This window comes from Epinephelus fuscoguttatus, linkage group LG2, assembly GCF_011397635.1.
Source record: "Epinephelus fuscoguttatus linkage group LG2, E.fuscoguttatus.final_Chr_v1".
Lineage (NCBI taxonomy): Eukaryota > Metazoa > Chordata > Actinopteri > Perciformes > Serranidae > Epinephelus > Epinephelus fuscoguttatus.
In genome coordinates, this window is record NC_064753.1 from 35,314,828 (window position 1) to 35,341,683 (window position 26,856).

Genomic DNA, 26,856 nt, shown 5'->3' on the forward strand with positions numbered 1-26,856 from the left:
CAGCAGCTAACATCTAATACCGAGCTGTTTAACTGTCCTAACAAACTTACACCAACCCCAAAACGGCTCAACTCTGACATTAAACCAGTTAATAACTGTTAGGTAACATTAGCCTTGTGATGCTAACAGTTAGCACTGTCACTGTGTGTGCGGCCAGCAGACTCACAGAACTGTTGGCAGTTCAGCATGCCAAGATGCTACCAAAACGCTCGAAAATACAGCTGTACTGCGTCTACTCCTCAATACCCAATCACCTTATGGGTATTGAGTCCTCAAGTCCTCAATTGGTGTTGGCGTCAATACGTACTGGCATTAGTGCTAGTATAATAATCACAACTCAGCCTGACTTGTAATGCCACCTGAATAGTTCATGAGGAGTCACAGCTTGATCAGGTCTTACAGCTGCATCATAAATATTCAAAGTTTATTTTTCACTGGATTTCTTTTTGGCCAAAACCCCCTGACAAAATAAATGGCATGTAGGGCAGCAGAGCGCAGAGTTGTTTTTTCCCCTCCTCCTCTTTTGAGCAAGGGGTGGTCAACACTTGATCCGAACTTTCACAGAGCTGACAAGACTGGCAGATACAAAAGGAGGAAACACACAGCGTAAAAGACATTATTAGCTGCTTCTTCTTTCTTTTTTTTTAAGAAAAGATATGCCTGTCATATCAGGCTTTTCTGATACAGAAATGCCCGCATCGATTCAGCTGCAATTCCCTCCCAGCTTTGCCCTGATTCAAGCAGTTTGAATCGATGCAGCTGTATCTTAGACATTAAGCCCAGCACATCGATTCCAGTTGGTGAATCGTGACACCCTGCGTGTGTGTATGTGTGTGTGAAGACACGTGTGTGTGTGTTCTCTTTGATTTCTCTCAAGGTTTTTTTTTTTTACCTACGAGAGAGCTGTGAATGGGGATTTTAAGCATGACTATGTGCAAAGAACAAATTACCCCAAACACCTTCTGTTCCACATCTGCTCCACATGTTTCTGTAAGTCAAGGCTAACAAGAGCATTGAACTAGCAAAACAATTTATTTGCGTGTCAAGAAAGCACTTTGTCAGCAGGACTTTTTTTGTGATCCTCTGATTGTTGATGCAGTAATGTGTGGATGACTGCACATTTTATTTCAAGCCTCTCTTTTTTCATAGTCAAAGCTTTTTACATGTTGCAGCTCTTTTGGCAGTGTTCCTCTGCCGGCCATTTACGGTATTAACCTGTTCTATTGTCCATGCCGCCACTGAGTCTGTGGACGAGACACAGAACATGTCTGAGGGGAGCATGGATTGCTATGTGCCCCTTGGGAGCTCTCAGAGGGAATGAGATGGATGACACACTTACAGTAAAGCACTGCACTTGCCCTAAGGCCAGATCTGTTAAGGATGCTTTTGTGCTAAACCATCAATACATGCACAGATATTACATACATGTACCGTGCCAGTGATGGGATATTTGTACACACTCTGAAGTTCACGAAAATGATTATTAATTGCCTACAGTTACACATCCACTTTGCACACACACACTAATATACCCACACACACACTCCCACACTGAGGTCACTGCTCCAGGTCCCACTCAGCTTGAAAGTAACCCCCTGGGTGTTTGCTAACAGCTGGCCACAAATTGGAGCCGCACTATTCAAATGTGTTTCCTCATCTGGAGAGGACACACACCCCTGTTCGGCTCTGTATTGATTAAAATCAATATGGTCCAATCTCATCAACACCACTGTCCTTGGCCTACTAATGTCTGTCTTGCAGAGGACTCAGGGTGTGTGATGAACTGTGGCTTTCTTTAGGCAGATCCATACCTTTCGAGGTGATTGGGTTAATGTGTTCCCCTGAGCCGTGATGTGTACAACCTCCTGTTTCACTGCATCATTTGTCTGCTGCATTGATTAGAGGTTCATTGAATGGAGCAAGGCTGGCCGGCCATCAGTCCTAAGTGCATGAGGAATATGAAATATGCGTTTGGCAACACAAGGGCTGGGCAATATGGAGGAAACCAAGTATCATGATATTTTGACCATTGTTGCATTCATTTTCTATAGCGGCTTATCCTGTTGGGGGTCGCAGAGGGGCCAGAGCCTCTCCCAGCTGACACTGGGCGAGAGGCAGGGTACACCCTGGACAGGTCACGAGACTATCACAGGGCTGACACATAGAGACAGACAACCATTCACGCTCATGTTCACACCTACGGGCAATTTAGAGTCACCAGTTAACCTGCATGTCTTTGGACTGTGGAAGGAAGCTGGAGTACCCGGAGAAAACCCACGCTGACACGGGGAGAACATGCAGACTCTGCACAGAAGGGCTCCTCCACCCCATTTTTAATACGATTAAAAAAAAAAATTATATGGTGCTGATGGTAATATTCCAACTTGTTGACATCATGATATCATACTGTTACGCGCAGCAACAACAAGCATGTTCCAAAAAGCGGAGCCACTTCAGTAGTGTGGAGTCAGTGGCATCATCAGGCCTGGGCGTCCCGAAAGTTTTATGAATGGCCCCGGACTTCTCAGACCCTTTTAACGACCTGCTGCTGAGAGTTTGCGGCTTCTCTGGCAGCAGCACAGCATCTCTGCCTACCTCTCCTCTCTATCTTAACGTCAACAGGTCACTTTGTCATAAGGCTGTTGTAATGTAAGCTTATGTGATGATGGTCAATGCTGGAGCTACAGCAGGAACAGTAGAGGAGAAATGGCAGAGCGTACAGGCCCAGGTGAAAAAAAGAAACAACTCAATCTTTTGTAATGAGTTAGTGTATGCTGTTTGGCACATTCCAGAAGATAGTCCTTTTAAGTTTAAACCATTAGGCCCCATCAGGGGGCGGCTGTGGCTCAGGAGGTACAGCAGGTTCTCCATTAATCGGATTACTGATGGTTCGATCCCTGGCTCCTCCAGTCTGTGTGTTGAAGTGTCTTTGGGCAAGATACTGAGCTCCAAATTGTGCCATTGGTGTGTGTGGGTGTGTATGAAAATTAATTGGGTAGCAGGTGTCACTCTGTATAGTAGCTTTGGCCACCAGTATGTAAATGTGTGTGAATGGATGAATATGACAAGGAGTGTTCAAGCACATTGAGTGGTCAAAAGACTTACAATCAAACTTTTTGGATTTATCCAAAAGAGAGGGAAAGCTTAGAAGTTAGCCTATGTAGTCATGTTTCATGTATCATGCTATGTCCCTTCTCTATATTCAGAGGTTTTTGTGTGGTGGCAGGGCAGACAGAACTCTTCATGAATTCCTTTTTAACTCGAGGATTTTGTGGAGTTGAGTCGTGGTGTGGATAATTGATCAGTCGATTCGATCACAGCTGATCAGATCGGTGGATGAGAGAAGCAGCTGCTGCAGAATCAAGTGAAAGCATTTTTTAAGAGCCAGTGCAATGAACGGTTAAGTTTCACATTGACTGCGCCTGGCGTTTAGCGGCTCCATCTGTGCCCTGAGTAGCTACTCTCTGTGCCCAGAGTGTGATGCAATAAATTAACAGAACGGTATATAATACAACAGTGCACCTAATGAACGGTCTGACTCCAAAAATAGAAAGCTAATATGTGGCATCAGATGTTGATATGGTGGCGGGCTGCCACAAATAAACGTATGTGTGTGCACAAAATATTTGCAAAATGAGATTTTTGATGATTAAACATCATTAATGTGGATTTTATAACTGTGTGGGTAAAAGCAAGTAATAGAAAGGCTGGAACGAGTTGAGAAATTTGCATCACTTTACTGTAATGAGCCTTAAAGCCAGGAAAAGACAACACTTCAAATATTCGAATATCCAAAATCTAAGATGATATGTAGTCTCATGTCATGATATCGATATAATAGCAACATGTAGCTCAACCCTAGGCTACACACACTATGCTGAATGGCTATGTCCATTTACATGTGTTTGAGTTGTGTGAATGTATCGTTGTGTGTTCTTTAGGGAGTTGCATAGGCCATTGATGCATGTATTTTTAATTGCCAGGCCTGTATGAGAGTTAGAAGAAGAGGCCCCTGGACAGAGGCTGAGCTAAACTCAGCCATGCTGCCCTGTCACTTAATTTGTTTCCTCTCTTCCCTCGCTCTCTTACTGTCTTTCTGTTTCTCTCTCCGCGTTAGTCTGAGTGGTGCTAGCTGACCTTCACTGGGACACAGCCATGATTCTAATTGCATTGATATGTCAGTGAGCTTTAATGGTTGCAGGAGAGCATAGCAATATTACCCCAAAGCACTGCGGTGGTGCCATGTGAATTTCGCTTTCTTTACACTGATGTCTCAGGGAGTCAAGCTGCTGAGAAGAAGGAGACGGACCGACACACACAAAACACTTTGCCGATTCAGGACTTTCTCTGGGGCAGCGTGATGCAAAGGCAGTACCTTACTTTGTCAGTGTGTAAGCATTTAAAGCCCTTCAGCCCAACAGTAGATTGTGGAAAAACATGTTGCGTCTGTGACGTGACCCAGAAGTATCTGATGGGTTGTTTTGAAGCCTGGAAGTGGACTCGCTGCTTGCCGCTGTCTTTACTAATTAGTGAAGCCAGAAAATCCAAGTTTGTCTCCACTTAACTACCGTAGTTCATTTGTGTTTCACAGCAACGCCGCAATCAAGTCTGTGGAAGCTTTTACTTTGAAGCAGGTGCATGAAGTGTTGGGTTTGCATAAACAGTATGACAACATTGAAGACTCTAGTCTCTGCATGCACATGCTTTCTGTTCTCTGCTGCTCTTTGTCCACTTGCAGTGTTTTCTCCCTCGATGTTTTATGCCAACAAAAGGGATATTTTTTTTTTTTTTTTTTTTTTTGTCTCTAATAGGACCAAACTGTTGGGGAAACAAAACCGCTTCTTTATCCCACGTTACTTTTCAAGTTATATAGTCATATATGTAGACTGCTTCTTACCAATGACATCCTCAGCAGGGCAGCATTCAATCTAAAGATCTACCACTTTTATGTTAATGGCGTGCAGTAATTTATTTATTAAATATCACCACCACCCTGTGTTGCTCCATCTTGGCCTGATGCTTTGCCTGTCTCTTAATTTTAATTCTGGTATGGGTTGATTTGATCTAATTTTTTTCCCTGCCAACTGGTGGGTGGGTGTTCGCACACGCTCCTGCCCACAGGCGTCTGCATGTGTGTGTCATGTTTATTCATCAAAGATTATATCTGAAATCAAGTGGAAGCATAAAATTAGCATATTGTAAATTTCAGTCGGTAGATAAAATATAAAGCCCTTGTTTTGCTCTGTATCAGTAGGTCTGGCTCGACTTCTCATAAATGTTGTCACGTTAACCAAATTTTTTGATTTATTTGATGCTGAGTTTCATCACCATGCAATACATACATTCAGTATCATTTGGCTTAAATGGGGTGAAACATTGACCTCATTTAACCAGTAATGCAAAGTCAGTGTACAAAAAACTACATTTGCTTTTCGGGGATACTATTTACTTTGTTTAACAATGTTTGATAAAGATTCCCATATGAAGGTATAGTGACTTTGTTATTTCTATCATCATCTATTATATCGTAAATGCAATACTATTTCACAGTGGCTTAGAGGTAGAGCGTGTCGTCCACTACTCGGAAGATTGTCGTCCACTAATCAAAAGATCGGCCTTTCAATCCCCGACTCTTCCAGTCCACATGTCGAAGTATCGTTGGGCAGTATCCTGAACCCCAAATTGCTTCCAATGGCTGTTCCATTGGTGTGTGAGAGTGTGTGAATGGTTACTGAGTAGCCGGTGGCACCATGTATGTTAGCCTCAACCACCTGTGTGTGAATGTGTGTGTGAATGGGTCAGTGTGATGTAGTGTAAAAGCTCTTTGAGTGGTTGGAAGTCTAGAAAGGCGCTTTACAAGGGCAGTCCATTTACCATTTAGCATAGGTGAAAATGAGCCCATTAACAACACTCCTGTATGTAAGTAAGTACCTTTTCTTTATTATGTTTTATTCTAAAATCGGTAATTCTGCTTTGTCTACTTTTGTGCTGTCATGGCACATTCCAGAAGATACTCTTTTTAAGACTAAACCATTAGACCTAATCAGGGGGCGGCTGTGGCTCAGGTGGTAAAGTGGTTTCTCCACTAATTGGAAAATCAGTGGTTTAACCCCTGGCTCCTCCAGTCTGCATGTTGTAGTGTCCTTGGGCAAGATACTGAACCCTGAATTGTGCCACTGGTGTGTATAGGAGTGTTTGAAAACTCTACTAGGTAGCAGGTGGAATCTTGGACAGTAGCCTCGGCCAGCAGTGTGTAAATAGATGAATATGACATGTAGTGTAAAAGCGCATTGAGTGGTCGGAAGACTAGAAGGGCACTTACACAAGCACAGTTCCATTTACCCTTTCTATTTACCGTCCCTCGTGTGTTCATCTTTGATGTAAGATGTTTCTGCTTATTGGCCTATATGGCCCTGCATACCTGTAATATTGATAACAATTGCCAGTGTGGGGGTTGTCAAGCCTGAGTCAAGCATAATACTGGTTAGAAAAGTCGCTCAGTCTGTCAAGCAATTTCCTAAATATGAGTTTTACAGAACTAAAATATAAACATGGTGTCAGCTATGCTTTACGGATTTATTGTATATGATCATTAACATATCTGACAGTGGTGACCCAAGTAGACATGTCACGCCTGTCTGGCCATTATAATACAACATGGACGAATCACCTTCTGGAAGTAGGAAATCTACTGACTGGATAACATGATGAACTTGATGTCAGTCGACAGGAGTCATTCTCCTCTTTAAATTGGGTTTAGTTTAATCAGGTGTAATCAATCACTGGTGGCATTTTGCGCTCAGACATAAACTCAGTATTTTCTCTTTGCTGACAACATCTTCACCTAATCCACTGTGAGGCAAATGAATGTTATGGCTGAGCTCAGAGTCTACTTATGACATCATTTATATCAAGATAAATGAACTTCTTATTGCTTAATTATGTTATTGTTATTTTATACCCAGACAAAGCCTATTTAGGGTGATATGGGCAGAGTGAGTGTGAAACTAACCGTTTCTCACAATTTTGATTAGTCAATGCTGATTTTTAAATTCTTTAATTGGAGAGCGGATCATTTTGATCTGCCTGAGACTGTAATGTCAGAGGCAGGCTGCACTGCAGCCCATCTCCATTAATTGTGCTGCAATTCGTCAAATCTCGTGCTTTTTGGGCTCACTTTTTTGAAATTAGAAACCAGGTCCATTGTGCTGTCGGATGGAAATGGAAAACCATCTCTTCTACCTGGTGGTCTGTGTGATTCCCTAAGAAGAGATGAGGGTGAATGACAGCTCAGGGGTGAGAGTTACCGTACCAATAAAGGGAAGAAATTGTGAGTTCCAGACAGTGAGAGAGAAAAGGGAAGCGAACGAGATAAAGGCGGCAGGAAGTAGTGTGCAGTTGTTTGAAAGAGAGAGAGCAGAACCTGTGTTGATGGAGACAGGCTGGTTACCAGATGGGTTTTGTCAGAGAGAGAAGGGAACAGAGAGAGGGAAATGGTTAAGAGATGGAGGCTGATGTGGCTGTCTGTAATGCGATATGGCAGATGCGATTTTATTTTTAGGACACTAGGCCCCAGAACGATAGGTTTTATAGGGTTTTGAGTGGGTTGATCTTTTTAAATATTCAACTTCAATGAAATATGGAGCATGACTCCGGGCTGTTTGGAATTCATAAGTCTGTTTGGCAGGACTGGCCCTGCATATTGAGAGCTGTCAGAGTCGGCCTGAGTGTTAAACACAAGCCCTCAGCTGGCAGCAGAAACAATGGCAAAAAAGAAACACCTCAGATGGAATACAAAAGAGACAAAGAATGGAAGTCTTCCATTGGAGTTTAAATTATTGAATTACCTTTTGATGTCATGACAGTGTGGGGGATTCTATCTTGTGTTGCATTATGGGTGTGAAGTGAAATTTCACATTACCTTACTAAACTGGTGTTGCTAAACAATCCCTGCTGTATAGACCTCTGCATCATTAAATCATTTCCATTACAACTGGGGCTGCACAATTCTTAATTAAATAAGAGTCACGATTGTTTGGGTTAGAATTAATGTCACACTTTATTCACGAATCTCAGGGAAAGCTTTTTTTTTGTTTTGTTTTGTTTTGTTTTGTTTTCTGTAACTAAAACAAATTATTGCTATTTGCACTGTTGGATTTTTTCTTTAGAAATGTGTCCTACAAAGACACAAAGCAAGCATAAAGTTATATTAAAAGATGTTTAAAATACAATCATGGTCAACATCATACGTCCACAACAAAAGAATAAATAAATACATTGGTATACCAATCTATCTATCCATCTGCATCAACCCACAGCAGCACAAATGTTTCTGTTAGAGGACATAGGGTCAAAGAGGAGAACAGTAGAGTTGAGAATATTCATTGTTTCGTACTGAACGTAAATCAGTTAACACTTGTTATCCAGTCAAAACTGTTTTAAATAATTTGTGCCGGAGGTGGAATAACAAACAGGATCTAGCGGTTGACACCAAACATAACCGAACTGTACATATGCATCAGTGTACACTGATTTATAATTCATTAATGCACAATAAGCAATCTGATAGTGTGTTTTTAAAGCCAAGGTCAAGTTTAGCTGTCGCCTCCGGCTCCATCTCACCTTGTTACAAAACCGAGGGTAGTTTCAGCTATTTAGTTTACTGAGGTTGTCCCCTAGCCTGGAAATCCAGACTTTCAAATCCAGAAATATTTTGAGTCTGGCCCTCACCGATACACCCCTCCTACCCAAGGGGCGGCACTAACTGAGGCATATTAAATACTGCTGCACGCAGTTGGATAGCACAATAGCCAGTCAGACCAAAAAACAAGGTGACGTATTCATTGCACTAAGCCCCTTTGTTTGCCGACCAGTGAGGCTAACTGATATATTATGCTTTTGCCGTATCCCATCGGTAAAACGGCAAAAAAACATCCTTCCTGGAAGTGAAGGCTTCTAGGGCAGTCTTCTGTTCCTCTCTCAAGGACAAAGATGAGTGTAGTTGGCTTAGCGGTCCTTCGGCGGCTGCCATCTTGGCTGTTTACTTTTCGACTCCTACGGCACAGCGCTGTCCTCATCATGTTACGCCTGCCCAGAGCCTGCCTCTGTCAGATAGACTGATCTGATTGGTCTGATGGTGATTCACCGGGCTCTGCTCGTCGGGGCCAGATCCCCGTGGAGTACAAATTAGAATTTGCTAGGGGCGGGGCATCTGGTTTTCCAGGTTAGTTGTCCCCACAAACTACCAGACTGTGTAAGATGAAAAGAGCCGAAGTCAGTCTACGAATCAAATCGTTTTATCAGTGCTTTTCATTTTTTATAAGTAAACAACCAGTTCCAATCTGACGTTTTAAGAGAATAGATAGTGACGTTACATACTGCGTTACATACATGCTACATTAGTGAACAATTGTGAACTATGCTAGCTAGCTTGATAGCTAATAGTCTAGCTTGGAGCCTTGCCTCCAGAAGCTCTTCCAATTGCTTTTACGTTCCTGCAAAAACACTTAGATGCTGTGCCTAACCCGTATAATGGCAGGGCAAACTCTGAATATCGCCAGCAGAACTCACACACATTTACAGTAACATTATTGCACGTAAGAAAGCTACGGACTAGGCTTGTGTCCACCTCCGACGTATTTGCGACCAAAGATTTGGACACTCTTTGCAGCAACCCAGCCTGACCTCACAGACAGCTTTGACACAAATTTGATTGGTTGAGTGTTGGCGAAGTGGTAGGTTCAGGAAGAGTCCGACAACATTGAACTGTATTCATGCGTACAGCTCTCCGAAGCAAATATGACAGACCTACTTAATACAACCAGATTTTCATACAAGTTTTAACACTCATATCAATGTGATATTTATCCCAACAGTGGGAAATATAAACAGGTTTTTTGTACAAGATGTTTTTTGTTCACATGAGAAGTACAGCCAAACTTCTTAAATGTTAAACACAAGCAGCAGTACTGGACACTCTATTCCAGCTTTCGGCAGTTGGCAGTTTTTGATACTTGTGTTTAGGACACATTACAGCCGTTTCCAAAATAATATTGGAGTTCAATACCAATCCCTTCTTGTATAGACTTGAATGTATAACAATAAATCACCTTTAGGGCACTGGTTACTCCTTGTATTTGGATGTTGGCAAGTAGAAACCACAACAATGTAAAAACATGAGTTCCACTGAAGTTTTGATTTTATAAATATGAAACTGCTGAGTTTTTTTAATCTCTTTTTAATTCCAAAGGAATTTATCAGTAAAATGGGGGCTGAAAATGTGTTACGGATACTGGCTTATGCAGGTACTCCATAATCAACTGCAGTCCGTGTCTGCGTGCAACACACAGGAGTCTATCGGCTGTGCTCCTCATCTATCATATAAACTTCTCCTCAGTCCAGCAGTTCATTAATCCATGTTACAGACTGATTGGAAGCTAACAGAGAAATGTGTGCTTCTGTCTGTTTGTCTGTCCGCGGATGCACTCGCCGGTGCGTTTCAGCTTCGTGTCTGGAGGCGTGTGAAGGATCAATATTTTACTCTCCCAGTGTGACAGGTGTACACTGCTGGAGAAAGCGGCTGATAGAAACCCTTAGTTAGTGTGAAGCCACTGAGGGGAAATACATATGCATTAGACTTCGGCTGCTGGGGATATTTACCAGCAGTAACCACACAAACAACAACAGGTAGCAGAGCCTGAAACCAAGACATGTTTAATTCATGCCAGAGGCAGCAGAGTACACTGGCTGTACACCTGTATCAGTGAAATAGCCAGTGCTTATTAGAAAAGGACTGTGTATATGTGTGCGCATGTGTTTGCGTCTACGCAGTGATGTGTGTCTGTCAGGCTGTCTTGCTGTGTTTGTTTCTGATGTCTGCTTTTACCTGTGTGTGTGCTTGTGCCTGTGTGTGTGTGTGTGCTGAAGACAGAGAGAAAGAGAAGAGAGACAGAGACCCCAGGAAGTGATGCTGTCCCTGTATGAGGAAACATTCTCAGTCCATTACCCTGCATGTAGGTATAATTAGAGTAAAGCAGGACTAAGAGCCCGGGCTGCTACAACCATCTGCCAGGTGTATTTCCTCTTTGTAATACAGGCGGACAGATTTGTTTATATGGTAAAGGATCATCCCTGTTTCTTTTTTTTTTTTCTTTTTTTTTTGCATCTTTTATCCCATCTATTACAGATTGCATATTTGTATAATCGCTGAGCATGGCCTAGTACAGCAGGTTTTTAGATCTATGGATGCATTTTAACAACTCGCAGAGATGTAAAACTTGCTGGAGATGGGTCATTTACAACACTAAACATCATGTTGCCTTTTTTTTCGCCTGCTCCAGAGTTATGTTATCATGTGGCAGTGCAGTTGAAGCGGGGAAGTCATTATTTCTGCCAAGCTGGTAACAGTTATTAATATAACCTTTATGCTCCCTCAAAAGCACAGTGCAGTAGTGTGGTAATATTTAGCTTATGTGTGGTAAACATGGCAGCTATTACACTGTAATCATAGCACTAGTTTCCCTTGACATTGGATATATCCGTGCTTGCTCAACTAGACACATTCATCTTCAATCATGCACAATTTCTATCTATAGTATGTTGAGTTTATTTAAGTCGGGCTGTCTGTCAGTCACCTCCTGAAAAACCCACAAGAACGAATTTGTCATGACAACCATGTTTTTGATGTGTAATGTCATTGCAAAATGTCACATCACTAGCACTGACAGTGGAGATGTAAATTATGAGATTCAAAAAAAAAGAAAAAAGACACTTTGCACTGTTTGCTTTAATTGTATTCTTAATAGAGCAGCGTCCGCACTATGAGGCAGTACTGTGTATAGGGTAGCAGTACTAGTGGCAGGGAACCAGGCTCACTTTTGAGGCATTGTTAGAAGCACCAAGGCGTGCTAACGTAATGTCATGCTTGGCTGCAGCTCACAGTGGCTGGGGTTCACACTGAGGGGCAGAAGACTTGAGGGACATCCAGCTCAGCCCTTTCATATCCTCCACGTCGCCCTTTTTGGTTTTAAGCAGTAAACCACCCCAACACCCCTGCCCACTCCCCGCTCCTTTTTGTCATGTACACTTGATTTTAATATGACTCAATCATGTCCACTTAAGCATGGCAGTGGAAATGTGTTGACATGTCTTTATGAGTGTGTTCCCTGTGTACACATTTGTGCTTGTGCACAGACCATCATGTCCAGTTAAATAATATTTATGATCACTATGGATTTGTTTGTAGTTGAGTCATCGAGGGTGACCTATAAATGTCAAGGAACTGCCCCCACTCTCTCTTTTGAACCAGTCTGCTTCTTATCCAGGCTCCACTGTGTTCATAGATTACCTCAGAGGATGTGCTTAACACCATTACGCTCAGTTCATACTTGCTGTCAACCGCTTTGGTCAACGTGATGGGAATGTGGGCGTCCATGTGCCACCCAAAATTTGTGACCCCGCAGACTACGCACGCTCCAGTTACAAAATATATTCTCTTTTTCCAAACTACAGTCTAGTTGGTGGCGTATGCACCTTAAGCTGGTTTGCTAGCTTTTTTCTTTTTGCATTCTTTTTGTTATTCGGCCAAAAGCTACAAACACATTATCTCGTCTGGCTGTTATGAGATCGCCTTTTTTTTTAACTACCCATGCTGCTTCTTCTTGATTTTTATGGTCATTGGCAAACATTGTGCATTACCACCACCAACTGGATAGAGTGAATCGGGAAATGCACATGAGTGGAATGCCAGATCAACACGGACCTTCAATTAGGGGTGGGCGATATGGCCCTAAAATAATATCACGAAATTTCTGGGTATTTTTGCGATAACGACGTTCTTGATGAAACAACAAATTAATTAAAAAATATATTATTAATTTAAGAAAATAGAATTGCAATAAAATAAGTGATATAGTTTACAGTTTGCCTTCAAATATTCACTAAAAACTAAACAAAAATGATCTCTCATTGCTTTAGTTTGTAAACAACAGTAACTCAGAGTGAGATTCAGATTCTGTATACAGTAGCGTATTAATACACATTTAAACAGTTCCAAAATACAAAAAACAAAACGTTCCCCCGGATATATATATATACAAAACAACAGGTGATTTCCTTTTCTTTTAGCAAAATCGAAAACAATTGAGTTGTGTTTTTTCCACCTGGACCTTTATGCTCTGCCATTTCTCCTCCAACCATCACGCTGTAACCTGTGACAGGCTGTTATGATACCTGAACTATCGCACATTCAAGTATATGTAGTTTTTGTCAAGCTGTGAGCATCACATAGGTTTACATTACCAAAGGTTTAATAACTTGACTAAAACCAACTCCTGTGTGCGCACGCAAGAGAGGAGAAGGAGGGACTCTGTGCTGCTGCCAGAGGAGCCGCTGAATGAGTTCCCTCTGAGCGGTAACTCACTAAAAGAGTCTGAGAAGTCCTTGGCTGTTCATAAAACCTTCAGGACGCCACAGTTTATTCCACACTACTGAAGCTGCTCCTCTTTATTTTTTGGAACCACTGCAGAGTCAGTAATAATTTCCCTTTCAGCCATGCTTGTTGTTGCCGTGGGTAACAGTATGACGTCAATATGTCAGCAAGTTGAAATATCGTGAGTATTACAATATGAATTTTTCACATCATATTAAAATTATACCGGTATTATCATGAAGGACATGATATGGCACACCCCTACCTTCAATTATAGTATGAATAGAACTGCATGTGCGTCCAACTGACCAGTACAAGTCTGCAGCTGTCTGCGGACGTGGAATGTAAAAAGTATGTCCAAGTCCTTATATTCGTTTGATTTTTAACTCAGAGCTTTTACACTTGCTTTAACAGCCTACATCTATGTCCCAAATATTATCAAACAAAAAAAAAGTCTGTGAGCTAGTGTAAGCTCTCTCAAAAAAGCACCAGAGCAGCATCATTTTCTGCAAATAAGCTTTATAAGTGAACTGTGCTTAAGTGGTGGTTGTGAGGGGCCAACACTGTTCTTATTTCGCACTGATCATCACTATCACTTAATCAAAGTATGTGCTTCTGGCAGCCTTGATAAGATGTAGTGCTTGCCCTCAGGGCTGCAACTAATGATTATTTTCATTATCAATTAATCTGTTGATTGTTATTAATCTAATAATCCTTCAAGGAGCCCAATGAGAATTCATCAAGTTGTTTATTTCCAACCAAGTCCAAAACCCAAGTATAATCAATTTAGAATGATTAAAAGAAGCAGTAAAACCTCGCCATCTTGATATTTGGCTTTTGTGCTTGATTAATGACTTAAAATGATTACTAAAATAGATGTTGCTTTATTGAAAAAGATTTTATCCACTGATCAATTAATGGGTTCAGCATAATTTGTTTCCAACCCCCACATCCAGCTGTTAGCTTAACCAAAACCCTCCAAAGTAAATGCCATTTGGAGGCAGATCTTGTTGTGGTATAATTAATACATACAATAGCAGACAAAAAAAAATCCATCATGAATACACTGTGGCACACATCCTCCTAAAAGGCTTCCAAATGATGTTGCTTTTCCACTAACACTCTGATCTATTCTTCTGTATTTCAACAAAGATATTTGGGGTTGTTAAATATGGGAGAGGAGAGATGGCGGTGGGGGAGGGGGGGGGGAGTCAAATCACAGCTCAACAAAGAAAAAACACTTTGATATGCATTAGAGCAGGGCAGGCTTCAGTTACCTATAACAGTGCTGGTTTTCACATTACCCACAGGGATTGTTATAGTGCTCTTTCAACAACCCATCCCCACACCTCCTCTTATTTTCTCTTCCTATGTCTCCTTTCTGCTCCCTCTCTTTTTCATACTCTATTTTAGTCTGGTCCAAATCACAATCATTGCCTCTAAATCATGCCACTGTCTTGAGGCTTTTGTATTCTGTCCATCTTCTCATCATTCTCCCTCATCATCCCATTTCTTCCACTGTTGTCCTCCTTCCACTCTCCTTTCATTGCTTGTTGCCTCTCCCCATTTTTAATCCTGTCTGCTGTTTTTCTATGTGACAGAGAAGCTAAACAGACCGCTCTACACACACACACACACACACACACACACAGTTAACTACGACGAACAAGCAAGGGACAGACCTTGTGTTGCCAGGTAATGATCTTTAATTATAGCCGGCCTAATGCACACAGGCAGGCTAACAAGCTGTCTGCGAGCTTTTACCTTTTACAAGGCTCACTGGGGAACATTGGAGCATCACACACATTTATGACACCATACATTTTCAACTCTTAAATGTTGCTGTCCTCTGCGCGTCTCCTCTCTGTATGTACAAACACATTAAATCATAGTTTTCCACTGCGCAGCACACACAGTCTCACGCTCACACACACAAAATAATGAGGTTGTTTTGCATCTGTTGTCTGACCTCAGTGGCGATGTACAGACGTCCATTAGAGGAGAGAAAGTCGAGAGTTGCAGCCCAACTTCCACGTTAAAATCGGACTGAAGACCAGACTCTTGAACCTTGTTTCCAGCAAGCAGGCTGATTTAAGGCCCCCCTACACCTGGCATCAACATGCATTTTTTGCGATTGATTGCAATCGGATAGTGCTTGACCACATACATTTATACCTGGTATTAATAAGTGTCTCTGGTGTACACATCCAGATCCGTCATATCCTGTGCGCCGCAATAACAACAAGAACAAGATGTTAGTCGCCCGTGAAGTCACGTGATTGTGTGGACACTTTTGTCGGACCAAATGGAGAGCAGACACTTTGTCTCACCATGACTCCCTCCTCGGCTGTCATCCATGTTTTCTTTGTCTTGGCAGTTGCTACCTGGTGAGTGTTGTCTTCTTCTTCCTGTGTCCAGTTGGCACACATCGCTTACGTATTTTCGCCCCCGGGAGTTGTTGCATGTGGATTGGAGGATTGGTGGATTGTGCATTTGCATTTACACTTGTGTTCGATGTGGTCACAATGCGTCCCTGATCACCTTCAGAAGTGGTTTGGCAGATCGGATAACAATCCGTCCTCAAAGCGTTTCAAGTACTTTAATGTCGTCAAGAGCAATCCAATTGCAATCTGGTCACAAAAAATGCATGTTAATGCAAGGTGTAAAGGGAGTATCATGCATTTCAGTCTGTTACACATTAGAAGGGTTACTTTTGCGTTGCTGTTGTCAAAAGTTGTGGATGGTACCAACAGACCCTTTCTGCTCCATCCTGCTTTTTCCTGATAAAATGGTACCTTGCACACTAATCGAATGCTAAAAGGTGGAGCTAGAAACACTGCAATCCATTGATTAGTCACGGGAGAGTCTTCACTCTTGCTCCACAAGTGCTCAATGCACAAACGTGCAATTTCTGAATATCCTGCTGATTGCACCAGAGATTGTAAACCAATCTGTTCTTTTCTGTACAAAAGGTATTCGTGTGAAACCACGTTCTGTGGACGATCAATGAGGTGCAGACAGATATCTGCATCACCAGTGTAAAGGCAATACAGCCAGAGCTGGATGCATGGAGCCGTGAGAAACAACAACCGTGCCTGCATATATGAGTACTGTGTGCGTTGGAAACATATCAGATTTGGTGGGAACGGGGCTTTAAAACGATCATGCTTGTCACCAATAGCTGATAGTTTTTCAAGCTTCTCAGATATGAAGATTTTCTGCCTCAATCTGTCTTATGTTATAGTACATTAGATATATTTTTGTTCTCTTATTGGACAAAAATCAGCAATGTGAAGGCATCAGCTACAGCCCTGGAAACTTCTGCAAGGCATTTGTCTTTCTTTTCTGATGTTTTATAGGCTAAAGGATTAATCTGAACAAATAATCGTTAGTTAAACCAATAATTAAAGCAAACATTAATTGCATCCCTAGTTTAAAATCGTCGTCAGACAGAACATGCTGCAAACTGCCAAGCCAGCGTGCTGTGTTGTGATTTATGGCGGGTAGAGAAACACGCGTTTGATCTCGCTAACTTCAACTTGTTGTGTCAGTCACTCCACAGAGAGAAAAAGTCACTTCACTGTCTGTATTTCTGCGAGTCTGCATGACTACTCTTCTTCTTAAAGTGATCAAATACTGCAAACTTCATAAGAGTGGAGGGAAGGGGGAGGGAGCGAGAGATGAGAGGAAAGGCTCATCTGCATCTGTATTAGAAGTGGCAAATGCAAATGGACCAAATGATCTGACAAGAGGAAAATGTGAATTCCTCTCCTCTGCTATTTGCAGATAGAAAAAAAGAAAAGAAACACTGCGTATTGGACAGGGCCTTTTACATTCCTATAAAATGCCACCCTACCAGACATTTAATAAACCACCATGGTTCCATCTTGAAATTCCTGATGATGTATCCAAACCGTTCAGAGCAGCGATTAGTCTGTTTTGTTTGAGATTTTACTTGTCTCATGCGGCAACAGAACCAGTGTCAGTAGCTGGTTAAAAGGCTGTGGGCTGTGAGACTTACAGTTTAAAGACACATTTTGCAGCAAAGCTGAGAGCAAGCAGAGACACAATAAGCACAGTCTGCCAGCTCTTTTATCATTGTTTTTTCAAGTGTTTTTTCTTCTCCATTCTGCCTTCCAGCAAAGTTAAGGACGGCAGCAGACTGAGGACTATGATAGACTGGTAGTTTACCAGCATCACAATGTGTTCATGTTTTACAGACATACAGAAAATACCAATCTCCGGGCTTTTCTCATGTGTTGACTGTTTTTTCTCCGATCTCTTAACAGCTCCTCATGTAGATGATTTCATTGTCACTACAATGGTGGCAGGCGGTGTAGCTTTAACAGTCAGGGAAAGGAAAAGACAGGCAAAGCACTGCTGCAGTCCACACTTCATTTTCTGTCTCTCTGCTGAGGCTCCCTGCCTACTAACTTCTCCAAACTTCAAGAGAGCAGAAAAGGAGGGAGGAGGAGGAGGAGAGATGAGTAAAAGCTCATCTGCATCAGTTGAAGCAGCAAATATATAAATGGAGCAAATGATCTTACACGGGGAAATGTGAACTCCTTTTTGCTGCTGTTTGCAGATGGAATAAAAGAATACCTCTCACACTCCTCTAATATTGGACAGGGAATGTTTTCCAATGAACTGCTATTACAGTGAGGTGTGAAGTTTAACTGCTAGGTATAAGGAACTCAATTCAAGAGTGTAAGATGTCACTATATCAATACACAGATCAAAAAAGTTTAAAATTGATCAGGTTATATTAGTAGTGGGGAAAAAGTCAGAATCTACTGTGTGTTATACACTGACAGAAAACTTGACGAAAGAGATGCAGCATGCAAAACATGCAACAACTCCTTAAAACCTTTTACGCTGACATCGCCAACGTACTCCTTTAAAAAAACACAGCAGGCAACAAGAACTGTCACAGCTGTCGGAATCATTGCCTCCAGAAGCAGTCAACCCGAGGCAAACTTAACAACAATGCTAAAAATACCAACTAACCCTACTTGCCCCTAACTCCTCCTGGTCAAAGGCAATAACTGAAGCAATAAGCTGTTTTATTTACAAGGACATGCACCCATTTGCTGTTGTTCAAAATGCTAGATTTAGATGGATGACAATGACCCTGAAATTGAGGTAAACAATACCCAGTTGCCAAGTCCTAAGTGAAAAATGCATCCCTCTGGGAACTGTCCAAAATGTTGCCCTTTTTGTCACTACTTATTGTTGAAGGAGAACGCAACCAGTTTTATACATCAGAGTCTATTCGTGGGTCAAGGGGAGCAGTGCTGCGTTATGTGAAAAATGTTTAAAGCCCATTGTGGATGCAGAAGGAGCTGTGTGAAATCTGATAAGCAAAGAACATTGACTGGAAAAAAAAAAAAAAAAAAGATTTTTACGACTCTGACATCACCCATTGGCCTCCTGTTTTGAAGCCGCACACTATTTTGGCTGTTGCCATCTTGGATTTTGGAGCCAGGAGTGAACATAGTTGGACAACAGGCTGGAGCTGTGGAGGAGCGAGGGGTGGATCTGACTGAGAGTTCGAGGTCAGTATCAGCAGACAGCCTGTCACTCAGAGCGTCCCCACCCTAATCATGTGTAAGTTTGAGCCGTAATGAAATGTAATGGAAAAATTCAACCCCCTGAAAGGAAAAAATAGCTATAGAGACTACTACCATTTTTCTACCAGGCTGTTTCTAACTCCACACACCCATTATTTTTTTATTAGTATCATTATTATTATTATTTTCATTTTATTATACTTATTTATTTCTTTTTTTTTTTTTCTTCTTTTTTTTTTCTTTTTATTCATCACCAAGGCTGCAAAATTAACCCAATGCGGAAGTGCCAAAACTGCAATTCACTGAATGGCTACTTGAGGCTGACTCTGGAAGCAAGTCAATCCCCATTGTCAAAATGCCCAACTTTACAGCAGAAATAAACATACAACAGCCAGGTACAAAAAACTGTTTTGGTTTCTAAAGCTAATTTAGACATTCATGACACCAGTACAGGGATTGAATTTTTATATAACTAACCTGTTTACATTTTATTAAGGCTTAAAGTTATGCGTAACTAAGAGCGGGCCACTTTGAGAGACAGGCTGTCTGCCGATAGTGTCCTCACCTTCTTAGTCAGATGCACCCCTCGCTCCTCGACAGCTCCACCCTCTCATCCAAATATGGTCACTCCTGGCTCCAAAAACACAACATGGCGGTGGTCGACAATGCCAAACTCTAGGCTTCAAAACCAGTGGGTTACGTCATGGTAGCTGCATCCATTATTTTGTCAGTCTGTGCTCTGTACTTGGAATAAAAAGTGACATAAATATTTTTAATTAAGTTATTGCCAGTCATAATTTAAAAAACTTGCATCGATTTACAACTAAAAATCAATTTTAAGCCTGTTTGAAAAGCACTAACTCTAAGTGTATTTGATTTCTATATCAGATTACTTATCACATATCTAAATCTGTACCAAACTGCCTGAGAGAGATAAATGCACAGCCCCGCCATCACAGTGTGTGTTCAATAAAAGACAAGGGTTTTAGTCTTTCGAATCCCACTTGACTCGTCCTCCTATAAAACCAGTGTCAGCTGTTGGTAAAAGTAGTAAGACCTGTGAGATGAGACATGTTTTACATCTCTCAGACGCATTTTACAGCTTAGATGAAGGCATACGTTGAGAAGCTAGCCGGGCTTCAAAGGAAGGGGCAACTAGGTGTCACAGGCGGGCAAAGTAAGAAGAAACTGAACTTGCCGGCACTTTGATCATGCTCTCCACTAAAGGCCAGGGCCCTGTTAGGAAGAAAAGAAATGCACTTTTGGATAAGAGGTCTGATTGAAGTGTGGGGTTTTTTTTAATCTCTTTTTGAAGTGTAAATTTATATGTATTGATACAGCGCTTTGCATTTTCTTACCAGTATGTGTTTTTCATATAAAATGACTAAGTGTCCTCGCAGAGCGGAAAATAAAGTGTAATTCATGGTAATAAATGCTAAAATAAATATGATGCTGATGTTTGAATTTTGACAAAAAGTGATGCCTGATAATACCCGCTAGCATGATCTCTTTTTTTCTCTCCGAGAAGACAGGAATGGCATCGGTTTAAAATTTCAACACAAGTGTAAACAAGATATTAAAATGCAAATTGCTGATACCACAATAGATAATTTTCTCAACATCAGAACCTTTAAGTGTGTTATTTGTAAAGGAAATGTGTGTCTGTGGGGCATCGCCCTATTCGAGCACGAACAAACAGGCACGGGGGGTAGATGACATGTTTTGAGAGGGAGGAGAGGAACGGGACGGGATCAGGGAGCGTGGAGCACGATGATCGACAGTGGGGAGTAATTGTCATCGTTTTAAAGAAAAACAGAGACTGCAACAACGGGAGGAGAGAGCGCAAAAGGGTGAGATAATGAGAGGGGACTTGGATTTTCAGCTGTGGTAAATGTTCAGTCACAGCAACAAGGCAACACACTCCACTCATTTCATCCTTTTAAAATCCCCCCACCGCCTCTTGTTTGCCTAACGAGTTTTTGTGCGAACGTGTGTGTGGGCGTGTGTGTGTGTGTTCTTCGTTGGATTTCTTTGCTTAATTTTGCAGTCAGTTCTTTCTTGTCTGCTCTCTTTCCTCCCTTTATCCTTATTTATTTGTCAGAGGTTGTGTTCAGGGACGTTCCTTGTCATTCGTCAGCGCGGCCCATAAAACACACTGTCATGACTGACTGGCCACGCTCCAAACTCATTACCGATTGGCTGACAGAGCGGGTCGCTCTGTTCTGCTCTGCTGTGTTTGACTCCTGTTTGCCAGACATTTCAGGCTCAGGAAACTTTAAATGCGGTGGTGTCTTTCCTCGCGCCACTCCTCTCAGCCTCACGCTCAAGGTCACATGAATATGGATTTACCCTCTCCTTCCAGCACACACATACTGATGATGAAGTCTAAGATCTACTCAGAGGGATTATAATTCAGAACGTAGGTCTGATCTGGGCCGTCACTCTGTTCCACTGTCTGTCTGGGGGTGTGTTTTAAGTCGGGAACCAGAAGGGAGGGCAGCAGGCTGAGAGAAGAGAACAGAGGGGAGGGGGAGGTAAGAGAAATAAGAAAGATGAAGCGGACTACTGTAGGAGCAGAGAGCCAAGATGAAGAGCGGAGGAAGGAGAATGGATGATGATGGTGGAATCAGGGGAGGTGGAGCCGGGTGAGGGTGTCATGTAAGAGAAAAGGGAAAGAGACTGGGAGATTGGAAAAGGGCGACGCACAGTGTTATTGAGTTTCTGTTGTGGTTGATCGGCCATATCCATTTCATCATATTGAGCTAGCTGCATGCCACAGTCTGCTGCAGAAAATTTGTCCTCATCAGTGTTTGTATGCACGGCGTACGCTTCCACGGTGTGTGTTTATGTGTGTATCCATCCAGACGAACAGTGTGCACAGTGAGCTCATGTGTATGTACCTTTGCTTTATTGTGCATGTGCTGACTCAAGTGCTTCTTCATTATTTACGAATGTTTTCTGTTTTTCCATTATTTTGTGTATGACTAACAATACATTTGATATGTTCCCTCGCTTGCTTTTTTAACCTTTCTCCTCTTTCCTTGTTTGTTGTTTAATTTGTAATCTGATTAACCCCTCGCTTCCATTCCTTCCACCTCTCCTGGCTCTCCTCCCTCATGCCCACAGTTGTGCTCACTGCTTTGTCTCTCTGTTTTTCACTCACAGAAAACAACAAGGCACCTTTACAAAGGTCTCGCTCTCGGCAGAATATAAATTTAGGTTCAGCGGTGGTGAAAGCTCCCCCTGCCAAGGAGGCCCATAACGAGTCTGAGGGCCATCCATCCGCTGCCCGGGCCAAGGCTGCTGCGTGTTCCGAGTCGGGCCGCAGGTACAGGAACACCCCGGGTCACAGCCACTGGCAGGACAGAGAAAGGGTGGTGGAGAGAGAGACGGTTAAATCGACCGGGAGAGAGATGGAGGTTAAAGCAGAGCCTCCGGCCTCCCAGCCGTCCTCCACTGGAGCTGCGGTCAGCAGCTGCAGCGCCAACGGAGAGTCCGATGTAGAGGCTCTCCTGGCCAAACTCAGGGCCTTGTGAGGTTTGTTTTCACATTATCTCTGAAATGACATATACAGCCGACAGTACGTTTGTACCCACACATATTAACACGCTCTGAATGTGACCAAAAAGATTTTGCTTCAACATAAACAAGCAGGAATGTAGGTAATGAGACAAAGTCGTGATAGATATATAGCGAGGCAATTAAATTATAACCAAAGCTTTGTAGAAAATACATTTGAATAAACCTTATAAATCAGAGGACCATGCTTTTAACACTCAATGGTGCAGATATCGTCTTTTTCTAAAGGAAAATCCAGGCAGGTAGAGCGCAGATAATTCACACTTGATCCCACAGTATGTCCTCAAAGGATAATATATTTACAAAAGTTGTGATTCAATGGAAACACTTAAGCACAGCAGTGTCATGAATAAGTGTTCAACAGTGAAAATACAGCCCAAACAGAGTGAACAGTCTCTACCTTATCCTGAGAAGTGCACTGCCAAAAGTGTTTGGCTTTCCTAACACTGGAATATCACATAGCTTTTCCTCAGATGCAGCGTAGCGAAGCACTTTCTTTATAATCCAGAACTATGCAAAGTTAAACAAAAGTTATATCATATTTCTTTTCACATTAGCGTTTCCTATAATTGCTTCTACTGTAGCATTTATTTTACATCTTTGTCAAATTATGCTGTCCTTCTTCTATTTTAGTTTTTAATTACACATCAGTTATTTTCACATACATGTTACATTTTAAAGACTTTACGCTTCCATCTGCGTTCATTACTTTCGGTACTTAATTATTTTCTATGTTTTTCTTTCTTTTTGTCTTCTGTGAGTCTTTTTCATTCCTGTTTTTTTATATCCAAATGATGAAATTGTTTGTATTTTCTAAATAAATGTTATATGCATTATATAAAACTATAGAAAGGATCAGTACGTACGAGTTATGGCATACAGTTATACATTCACAGGTTCTAAAAGTAATTAGATGTCACTTGACAAGTTGAGTTTGGCTGTACTAGGCTGCTTTGTCTCTCTGTCATTGCTAGTGGGAACATTTATACACAGTGAGAACAAGTGTCTGAGGGTGTTGTCATAAAAGAGGTTCATCTAGCTACAAGTTATCCAGAACTCATGCTGCTTTTCCTCTACATTCCCACCCGAATTACTCATATCTTAAGCGTATTTGTTGTACCTTTATTTGCTCACTTTTATAGACCCATTTACAATAAAATGAAGCCCAAAAAATGTCTTGTTTTCTTCTTCCTGCATCACAAAAGTTTCAAACGTGTGACTGGAATTAATCAATGTTTGTGTGGCTGTTTGTATTTATTCATATTCTTTGTTTTGTTCTCAGTGTTGTGTATAATTATTAGTACTTTATCACTTACAAAGGTAGTAAGCAGAAACACGGCTCACATCCTCGCTACAGCCATCCTAAAATATTTGCATTGATTGAGAGTACGACTTGATTAGCAGTAAATAGGACTTCAATATTCAGCTTTCTGTTCAGTTGTTGATGGATCTATAAAGAGACCTGGATACAGCGTTGGAAGCCTGGCTTTGTTTAACTCTAGGAAAGTTGCTTAGTGGCACGTGAAGCCAATAACGCTCGATTTCCACAGTATGAAGTAACCCGGATCTTCCACATCATGGGGCCCACAGAGAAAGCCCACTGGAGACTTGAACTGCAGAGCTGCTAACTTCTAGTTAAGTCCACTGCGAACTTGGATATGGGTAAAAGTGATTTAATTGTGCTGCTGTTCTTGACTTTTTAAATATTATCAGACCGAGTGGATCGAATCCTAACAGTAAAACGAGTGATTTCCCAGCAACTGTAACCTTCAAAATGATTTACAGCTACAATGTAAGTCTATGGAAAAAGGTATTTTGGGCCCCACAGCACCACGTGACGGACCTGAACATTGTGATTCCACGTTTGGCTATTGTTTAAAATTTGCTTCAAAGCCAGTTGTATATGCTTGTAATTGTAATAAGGACATTTTTGGAATTAGTTCGCACCACTTGCCAGCTGAAAAGTCTAAAAACCAACACTTTGTCTCGTGTCATCTTTGCTGTCAATCAGTACAGGCCAGAAGGGCTCAGATCTGTGCCCAAATTCTTCCAAGTGAATATTTCCTCTTGCAAGTATTAGCAATACTTTCTTCACCTCATGTACTGTTGCTTTCTGCATCTGCTTGGCTGTGAGGTTCAGTGAGATGTCAGTTTCATCACCTGCTAATGTCCATGAGTGGTCTGCACCGACATTCCCTGTGCAAACCAAAATTTATATAACCACAGATATACAGGCCAACAAATGTGTGAACATGTGTGCCTGTGCAGGCACCCTCTGCAGTACAGGACCATGTCCCTATCTGTTTCTCTGGATTATATCCATTGCTTGTGTAAGATGATGTGCTGCTATGAGAGAACTGCAGGTGTGACATGTCTTTTTTTTAGATGAGCACGAACCTGTGAATTACCTTTTTTATGTTGCTCTACAAGTTGATAATTAGACTCTTTGAAAATGTTACATCTTGTTTTAACACAAGCTGCAACCACTGGGCTTGAAATATGAAGCCAATGTGGAAGTGCCAAAACTGCAGTTCTTTAAATGGCCACTTGAGGCTCACTCCTCAGAGTCAGTCCCCAAAGACCCCCATGTTAAAATGCCAAAATGCCCAAATGCGCAAGAGGGTTACCAGCTCAAATTCCAGGGTAGGGGAATCTCTCTGTGTGGAGCCTGCATGCTCTCCCCGTGGCAGCGTAAGTTTTCTCTGGGTACTCGGGTTTCTTCCCCAGGTTACGTTAACTGGTGACTCCAAATTGGCCCTGGGTGTGAATGTGAGCATGAATGGCTGTCTGTCTCTATGGCCTTGTTCAGATTACCACTCCAAATCAGATTTTTTTTCATATCCAGATTGTATCTAGTTTGATTTTCTGACATTCTGGACAGCGAAAAAACACAATAGATCCGATTTTTCTAAATCTGATTCAAACCACGTACAGAGGTGGTTTCAAATGTGTTTCCGATCGGATTTTTAAAGATCCATTTCAATCTGAACATCTCGGTCGCTCAAATAGGATTTCCAAGTGTGTTCTGCGTCACTCGCAGCGTGACACGAACAACAACGACTTAGATCTGGGGAGACGCTTGTTGCCTAGCGACGCCTGTGGAGTTACAAGTGGAAGAAATAGTCAAGCCATGGGTTAAAAGCATGGAGGAAAACAGCAAACCGTGGACGGACTAGGAGATAAAGTGCCTGATAGCTATCTGGGGGGATTCGTGAGTTCAGAAAAAATTCCAAGGTATATACAGAAATAAAGCCATATATCAGGACATGGCCCGGGGGATGGAGGATTTTGGGTTTTGTAGAACGTGGCTTCAATGCCAACAGAAGATAAGCTGAGTATCTCAACGAAATTCTTCATGACAAGCCCAGTGTGGATCCTAATTTTGTTCTGGACAGCGCATTAGAGGAAGACCGCAACATTCAGGAAAGCAACGGTCAGGAAGATGAGGAAGAAAGGCTGGATACTCCTGGGAATGGTAAGTTCATAATACTAACATGACTTTTCTTGACAGATTTAAAAACAAATAAAAAAAAAACACTTGCAATGTTGAGTAGTAAAAGTAAAAATCCAGCAGAATTTCTGTCATGATGTAGGCCTATAATGCCATGATGGAAAAAAGAGCTGGACTGAAGTTTTGATTTCACTCATTGATGACTCCACTAATCGCTCCACTACCATTCCAGCTGTGATGGCAGCACAAAAGGCGGCACAACTTAGCAGTATCCTCCATTTCTGTCGCTTCCTTGCAATTAGGAGAAAGTTTGCGCCGCGAGTCCACATAACTGTTTGGGACAGAAATACACACAGTTTGCTGTTACCATTGTTTGTTTTTCCTGGGCGTAGCATGTTACCATGGAAATCAGTGTGGACAAGACTATGCCAATATGGACACGTGCAGATCAGATCTGTAATGCGAACAGTCAGTCAGTAAGATCAGATTCTGATCAGCACAAAAATGGGATTTGGGCTGCAGTCTGAACAAGGCTTAAGTGTCAGCCCTGTGATAGTCTGGTGACCTGTCCAGGGTGAACCCCGCCTCTCACCCAATGTCAGCTGGGATAGGCTGAGCCTCCCTAACAGGATAAGCGGTTACGGAAAATGAGTGAATGTACGGGGGATGAATTTTTATATAACTCGGCCATTTACATTTTATTATTAAGGCTTAAAGCCATGCATATTTAAGGGTGTAAGTGCTTTGAGTGACAGGCTGTCTGAGGCGTCACCTCCAGTTCTCACATCCACCCTTCACTCTTCTGTAGCTCCACCCTCTCATCCAAA

At 41.9% G+C, this 26,856-nt stretch overlaps 1 protein-coding gene across 4 annotated transcripts in view; it reads left to right on the forward strand.

Moving 5' to 3' along the window:
* Positions 1-23,739, forward strand: part of LOC125878988 (protein diaphanous homolog 3-like) — a 242,149-nt gene extending 218,410 nt beyond the window's left edge. For all 4 annotated transcript variants that reach the window (XM_049560553.1, XM_049560578.1, XM_049560561.1 and 1 more), the window contains one exon: positions 22,165-23,739. In XM_049560553.1, the coding sequence (XP_049416510.1) occupies positions 22,165-22,535 (371 nt within the window). In that variant the 3' untranslated portion in view covers positions 22,536-23,739. The remainder of the gene's footprint in view (positions 1-22,164) is intronic.
* Positions 23,740-26,856: the final 3,117 nt, after the last annotated feature.